Consider the following 7,287-nt stretch of genomic DNA (forward strand, 5'->3'; position numbering starts at 1 on the left):
GAAAGGGAGAGCTTTGTGGCGCGGGGATTGCCGATTGAGCTCGAGCGCGACGGCGGCATTCGGCGGGACGGCGCGATCTCGCATTCGAGCAAGCTCTTCAGACTCGTCTATGCTCGCCTCAGCGCTGTCCAGAGGGCCAGATCGAACGCTGCAATTTGTAGTGGATTGAGGTAGGATCAGGGGGTGCATGAATATGATGAGTATATATAGGCTCATCGACGATGCTTATATCGAACATAGGCGACTAGTGGCCTAGAGAGTAGGCGGCAACACCTTCGGTATGTACGCTGCGTGAAGGCTGGTTCTTCAAATATACGAAGACGTGATGGACATTTACGAATCCAATGAAACGGCCTCGTGAGTGTCCCAAGTCACCATGCCTGGCTCGTCTACTTACGATGAGGCCATCGTTTAGCCCTGAATACTAACATCATACCGATAAAGCAGAGAGTGGCGGAGACATTCGTGAAATATTTTGCCGAGATAAAACAAGGACGTGAGGTGGAAAGAACAGGACAGTGCAACAGTCGTGCGTGTTTCTCGTTGCCTGACTGTGCCTGTCCGTCCGTGTACGCTGACAGTACTAGAGTCAGGAGGGCGCCTCTCAGCCAGGAAAGCCCGAACCCGACCACAGAAACAAGATTTCGAGTCCACTAACTCGCTCGCGTCACTTACTGAGCGTCTTTATTGCCCCAAACTTTATGAAGAAGCGTCCCGCCCTCATGGCGATCAGTGACACATCGCTAACTTGACGCTGATTTACTGCGCTGGTAGATCATTCAAGGCCGCCGAGGGTACAGCCGCGTATCAGCTTCTACACTTTGCGATGAGTTAAACTCACAATCTGACTCGCAGATCCATTCAACAGCTGCGGCGCTCCGGTCGGTCTCTCGATCCGCAGCTCCATTTGGTCAGCTAGTGCATCGCATCTTCCCCACACCCCAGAGAACCGTCGCGAGGCTACCTTGGTGTGCTTACGGGAGCTTCGTCTTCCATTGGGGATAGCGAAATGTGCCACGTCGTTTGCCCGGGCTTGCCAGTGGTCTGCAGCACTCATGGGAATGCCCGAGCTGTCACCGCGATGGGGCAACTCCTAAAAATCGGCCTTTGGCATGCCGATTTAGGCGACATTGATGACGCCGATGCAACGGCTCTCGGTGCGCATTGCACAGTGGACATCTGTCGGCTGCGAGAGTCATAGGCCGATACACATCTTCGGGCTGCGCGAGCGACGCCCATTCGCCTGGACCAGCGCTGACGCTACCATGGACTCAGCGAGTATAAAAGGGCCCAACTTGGTGCACTCGATATGACATTATCAGCTCCTTGCATCTAAACAACAATGTCTTCCACTACCACTTACAAGAAAGTCATTCTAGTCATCGGTGCTACTGGTGCCCAAGGCACTGCTGTCATCGACGCTCTCCTCGCTGTATCCGCCGATGGCTCCCCTTCCCCCTACGCTGTCCGTGCTTTGACTCGCGATCCTAACAGTCGTCGCGCCAGAGATCTCGCGGCCAAAGGCGTAGAGCTCTTCACCGGTACGCAGGCAGACACTATTCATTGAAACTAGTGAGCTAACGGCGCCACCTACAGGCTCGTTGGATGACTTGCCCACTATTCTCGCCGCCTTGAAGGGCACCTGGGGCGCGTTCGTAAACACAGACTCGTTCGTCTTCGGCGAGCAGAAGGAAGTCTTCCTCGGGATGCGTATTTTTGAGCTCGCGCAGCAGGCGAAAACCGTTCGTCACTACATCTGGAGTAGCCTTGACTACGCTGCAAAGGTAGCTCATGCTGTTACGCCGTAGAAGTGCAGCGGCATTGATGCTATTATCGTAGAAATCGGGTTATGACCCCAAGTATAGGGTTGAGCACTTCGACGCCAAGGGCCGCGTCGCTGACTGGCTGAAAGCACAGCCTTCTATCGCTAGTGACGATAGCTTGTCCTGGAGCTGCCTCTCTACGGGGGGCCCTTACATGGAGATGTTCAAGTCGGTGCGTGCATAACTCTATATGAGCTTGTGCAGAGCTGATGACATGATATCCAGCCTTTCATGGGCCCTCTCGCTCGCCGTGCCGATGGCACACTCGTCTTCGCGTTTCCTACCGACCAGGGCCACATCCCGATGGCGTCCCTCAGAGACATCGGCTTCTTTACCCGCTACTCCTTCGACAACCGTGCTGAGGTTTCGGGAAAGGACCTCGAGATCGCGAGCGACATGGTCACGCTTGACGACGCTGTCGAGGCCTTCAAGCGGGCCACCGGGAAGCCGGCCGTCGCGGTGCACCTCACCGTCGAGGAGTGGTTCCGCAACTGGAAGAATACCGATTTCCCCGTCTCGAAGGGCGAGGGGTCGGCAACGTTCAAACAGAGCTTCACGGCGTTCTGGTACGTGTTCCGAGACGACATTGTGGAGAGGGACATGGTCTGGATCCGCAAGATAAACCCTAAAGCGCAGACCCTTGAGCAGTGGATGAGGGATAATGAGTACAAAGGGGAGGTGGACTCGTTCTCGCCGAAGGGCTGGGAGAACGGCGGCCTTCCTCTGGCTCCTGACTTGGAGCACATCGCTGAGACTCTGGGAAAGGCGTAGATATGTAATTTGCGCAAGTTTTAAGATGTTGTCATGTCAACTCGCGATGCGCCTCCTGATGATTTAGATGCACATCTGCCCTGCTCCAAATACGATAGCAATTTATGACTCTGGGCACCATGCTTCAAGTAGAAGGCCTAATATCCAGTATTGTGGCCTGATATTTCTCATTTAACCTCCCTAAGGACGACGTATCGTGCGCTAGCAGTCCATCGGCCTTCTGACCTGCACTTAGCAAGTTAGTATGCTGGGCTGCGGCTGCCATGCACGCGTGATGCGGCGGGCTGGTCGCCTCACACTGGCTGTACCTTCCTACTGGCCATTCGCTGAGTCCGCCAGTCGTATAGGCGTATCTGTCAGGGAGGATGATGGCAAGCTGCCGAGCGTCCAGAACGCCAAACGCGGTGCGCGCTCCCTCAGACTCGTTCGAGAACAGTGAAGCGACGTCGAAAAATATACTCGAATCGCGTGGTATCTCCATCTCGGCTCCCAAGGTAAGGTTTAAAAAAATTACGTCTAAAGTACGTGACTGGGTATAAATCCGCACGGCGACCTAAAAGGAGTGTGAAATGTACTACAACAACAATTCCAGGGGTAACAACAGACAACAACAAGCGAAGGGAAATTCAGGCGGAAAGGGGCCATGCAGCGCGGTCGTTAGACAGAAGACTCTGCAACGGAAAGGCTTGGGTTCTTCTCAGCGAAGACATCCTTGCCACTGGGAATTATCGGTGAGTGTAGCCGTCTCGGTGTGGCACTGAGGACGCACTTTTTGCCAAGAAAACTGTCCGTGCCCTTGTAGAACAACAGATCGTAAATGAAAGTGCCAGCTGTCACACTGATTCAGCAGACAGTCGGAGATAATATTCAAAAAAGCGTACAGAGTCCACCGAGGATAGGTGCCAAGATTGGGCACCACAGCCAATACTGCCTAGATCCAAGCTAAAAAATCAGAAGCTCGATTGTCAAGCTTATATGCTCACCCCCTGAAATCGAAGACTACGAGTTGAAGCGTCAGTAGCTAACTATTGCAGACAAGAGCTGACCAAACTGACCTTCTTTGCCATAGCCCACCATCGCCGTCAAAATCCTCGGGCCAAGGTCGCGGGCAGGATTCAGAGCAAAACCTACGAAAGAATTGGCTCACATTAGCTGACGCGAAGACGTGACATGACATACCGGTCTGCATTCCGAGCGAAGCACCAATGCCCAGGATGGTGACGAAAAGAACGAGGGGAACGAGACCAGCTGGCGGAGGTGCATTTCTCTTGTCTGTCACAGCACAGATGACGAGGAGCAGGATGGTGGTGCCGAGATACTAGATCGCATCCAACAGTGAGGAAAGTTATCTTGCACAAGAGAGAGCTTTGTACCTCTTCGAAGAAACATGATACTGAGGTCATGTACTCTGCCTGCATAAAGGTTCCTTGTCAGGCTGAGACGCGCAAATCTCAGCTTATATATGCACTTACCGGGTAGGTGCCAAAGAGTCCGGCGGTTCCAGGAACCGTGCGAATATGTCGCCCCCCTTCGACCGCGTCAATGGCGTGTATATAGTTAGCATACACAACCCCAGCACCGCAGAGACCACCCAGAAGCTGAGCTAATACATATGCGGGCACCTTCCGCCAGGGAAAGTCACGTAGCGTGGCGAACGCAAGGGTGACCGCAGGGTTGATGTGGCCGCCGGAGATGCCACCGGAGACCCATGCACCGAGTGCGACCCCTGGGAATCGCTACAACATCAATATGATAGTGGTGCATGCTATGCATGATGCTAACCTGCTGCCCAACCGAGACACACGGAAACGAAGTCCTGTCATGACAGTGTCACTAACATCACCGCCCGGACAATCGCCACGATACTCACGCCCTTGGGAGTGGCGGAAACCAGGGTACTCGTAGACAGAGAAGCCTGGCAGTTGACCCCCGCACCGAAGATAACAAGGATCATCGTGCCAAGAAACTCTCCCGCAGGCTCGGAAACGAGCTCCCTAAGGCGAAGGATCAGCTGAAGCTAGTGTAGCGAGGGGCGGCAGCCGTACCGGATGGTCAGCCATCGACTCTTGGGAACAGAGTACTCCATTTCAGGGGCAACGAGTCTTTCCTCAATAACCGTGGACATGGAAACCTTCGAGTGCGCGCGGTCAAAGGTTGGCCGTTGCAGAGTGGCATCGTCACGACGATTTGCTGAAGCCATTCCAACCAGGGTGGGTAGGGAGGTCTCGCGGAGGAGAGAGCCGATGGATACTGGTACCGACCAACATCTCGACCTCTTATGTACCGACGTGACGGGCTAGCGAACGGCGTATCGGGTGGCATAAGCGTCCTCGAGGCAGCAGCGCGTGGCATCCCGAGCTTCCGTATGCGGCATTTATGCATGAGCGGACGAAGCTTCTGGGCATCCGGAAGCCCAACGCCCTGCTTTCTCGGATCGCCGTGCATCTTCTCAGAGGCGGTACCTGTGCGAGCATGTCAATCATCCTGTTCATTCCTCATGTATACCAGCACTCGAGAGCATACCATGACAGTGTCAAGTGGTGTCAAGGCCGCCATCAGAGGACGGTCTCGGTCTTCGGGCGTCGCGCATGATAGCCGCTGCTGATACGTCCGTGTGTCGTAAAGAAGCAGCGTGTATTCGTTCCCGAGCATCCTGATTGGTGCGGATCAGGTCACCGCGTTCGTTGCATGTCATCTGGAGCAAAACGTGAGTTGGACCGGCGGCGCCAAGTCGCGTTTCAACTACACGCCGAGAATGCTTCACTTAGACACAGACGTCGAGTAAGTTCTAATCGAAGTAACGTGCCTGAACAGCACCTTAGCAGAAGGTACTGGTATGCAGGGTGAGCCGGTATTACTGACTGATAAATGAAAGGCTAGCCTTTCTCGCCACGGGGAAGAAGTATCACCGAAATCTGGCTGAGGGTCGTGTAGTGGTCGAGGCAGTTGGATACAGCTACGGTCGGAACAGGACATCGTGCGGTATAACCTATGTGTTGAGTTCAGGCGCTGTTTACGGTCGCGCGACAGCTCCGTGACATACCATTGTGCTGTCACTGAAATCTCCGCGTCGCGCCTTGGACAATGAAGATTGAATAGCTTGAGAGGTACTGGACTAGAAACGTCGACGGAAGCTGTAAGCTTCGAGAGTTCTGATCTTGTGTCTTGACATGGCCTCGACTTCCAGAGGCACTCTTTCCTCCGGAGCAAACGGGAAGGCAACGTTGTAAACGTTCCGCTCGTCCCTGTCGTCGATGAATGCAAAAAGTACCCAGTGATCACTATGAAACTCTGATGAGCAGATATCGATTAAACGGTCTTCTGACTGTCATCAACATCGACCAAACAACCGAATAATGTACAATCCTTGCTACTGCTATATATCTGATCGTAGTATGAAAGCATAGATGACGAACTGAAAGCTCGTGGCACTTCGTGTATATACGTACTGTTCATGATATTGCTCACACGCCTTGCGTGCCCGCGATGGGTTTCTGCCTTTCCGCTCTAATGGCTTGCTCATGAGCCCTCCGGGCATTGGCATCACTAAACGAGGAGGCTTAGTAAGGAAACCTCGTCGTGAAAAGGCGCCGGAGATACTTACGGTCGGTTGAGGAGACTCTCTTGGCCGACGAAGAAGAATGCATCATATAGGAATGTGCCAACTGAACGGCAGAGCATAAGCCGACGAAGAGCAGCATGTGACACGCGGAAACTTACCGAGGCCACCGACGATGGGAGCAATGACCGGGCACCAGAGCCAATACTGGCTGCATCTAGGCGTCAAGAAAGGTCCCATGATGATGGCAAGACTGAACTTACTTTCGGAAGGAGAATACCGCGCCGCCGTAGCCCACCATGGCAGTCAGTAACCGGGGGCCGAGGTCACGAGCAGGGTTGATGGCGTAACCGGTCTGGTAACCCAAGGATGCACCAATGCCTAGGATCGTAAGGAAAAGCGCAAGGGGGACCAGGCCTGCGGGTGGAGGGCCATTGTTTCTGTCGGTGAGCGCGCAAACTACGATCAGGAGCACTGCTGTGCCGACGAACTACATCGGTGTGAAAACGCTTTCCATAAAGCCGCGGAAGTCTGGAACATACCTCGTCGAAGAAGCAGGAGACTGATGTCATATAGCTGGCCTACAAGATGATAAGCACTGAATAGTAGAAGACGGATCGCATGCTGTACGTACCGCGTACGTGGAGAACAGACTTGCAGTGCCGGGGACAGTGCGTATGTGCCTGCCACCTTCGTAGAGGTCAATGGCGTGGATGTAGTTCGCATAAATGATGCCCGCTCCGCAAAGGCCGCCCATAACCTGAGCGAAGATGTAGCCAGGGACCTTGCGCCAAGGGAAGTCACGGAACGTAGCAAGTGCGATAGTGACAGCGGGATTAATGTGCCCGCCAGAGATACCGCTTGAGACCCATACACCGAGGGCGGTGCCTACAAACCAAACACGGTAAGTATATATATATATATATATATATCGTCGATAGGAGCGCTCTTTACTCACCGACTGCCCATCCAAAACTGATCGACAGATAATCCTGTCAAATGCGATGCACCCATAGGTAAACAGCTGCTCAAACAAAAACACACAATGTCCAGCACTCACGCCTTTGGGGCTGGGTGCAACAGCCGTGTTGCCGGTGAGCACCACCTGGCAATCTACTCCATTTCCAAAAATGA

General features: G+C 53.7%; 3 protein-coding genes across 3 annotated transcripts in view; 1 reads left to right on the forward strand and 2 right to left on the reverse strand.

Moving 5' to 3' along the window:
• The first annotated feature begins 590 nt into the window (after positions 1–590).
• Positions 591–2,729, forward strand: PHACADRAFT_127419 (uncharacterized protein). Its single transcript, XM_007399405.1, has 4 exons — positions 591–1,541; positions 1,597–1,784; positions 1,840–1,995; positions 2,049–2,729. Exons 1-4 carry the CDS (start codon positions 1,343–1,345, stop codon positions 2,592–2,594), a joined length of 1,089 nt encoding a protein of 362 aa, XP_007399467.1. The 5' UTR covers positions 591–1,342; the 3' UTR covers positions 2,595–2,729.
• Positions 2,730–3,133: 404 nt separating this feature from the next.
• PHACADRAFT_261926 (uncharacterized protein) lies at positions 3,134–5,367 on the reverse strand. The gene is made up of 12 exons (XM_007399406.1): positions 5,118–5,367; positions 4,640–5,056; positions 4,465–4,588; positions 4,377–4,410; positions 4,067–4,320; positions 3,968–4,006; positions 3,774–3,912; positions 3,650–3,721; positions 3,578–3,593; positions 3,476–3,525; positions 3,364–3,424; positions 3,134–3,312 (listed from the first exon to the last, which is right to left on the reverse strand). Exons 2-12 carry the CDS (start codon positions 4,792–4,794, stop codon positions 3,252–3,254), a joined length of 1,005 nt encoding a protein of 334 aa, XP_007399468.1. The 5' UTR covers positions 4,795–5,056; positions 5,118–5,367; the 3' UTR covers positions 3,134–3,251.
• A 270-nt stretch (positions 5,368–5,637) lies between these two features.
• PHACADRAFT_261928 (uncharacterized protein) overlaps positions 5,638–7,287 on the reverse strand; it is a 3,414-nt gene continuing 1,764 nt past the window's right edge. The window contains exons 5-12 of the mRNA XM_007399407.1: positions 7,214–7,283; positions 7,112–7,145; positions 6,788–7,041; positions 6,696–6,734; positions 6,417–6,643; positions 6,315–6,364; positions 6,199–6,259; positions 5,638–6,140 (exon numbers count right to left, since the gene is read on the reverse strand). Of these exons, the coding sequence (XP_007399469.1) occupies positions 6,059–6,140; positions 6,199–6,259; positions 6,315–6,364; positions 6,417–6,643; positions 6,696–6,734; positions 6,788–7,041; positions 7,112–7,145; positions 7,214–7,283 (817 nt within the window). The 3' untranslated portion in view covers positions 5,638–6,058. The remainder of the gene's footprint in view (positions 6,141–6,198; positions 6,260–6,314; positions 6,365–6,416; positions 6,644–6,695; positions 6,735–6,787; positions 7,042–7,111; positions 7,146–7,213; positions 7,284–7,287) is intronic.

This window comes from Phanerochaete carnosa, assembly GCF_000300595.1.
Source record: "Phanerochaete carnosa HHB-10118-sp unplaced genomic scaffold PHACAscaffold_9, whole genome shotgun sequence".
Lineage (NCBI taxonomy): Eukaryota > Fungi > Basidiomycota > Agaricomycetes > Polyporales > Phanerochaetaceae > Phanerochaete > Phanerochaete carnosa.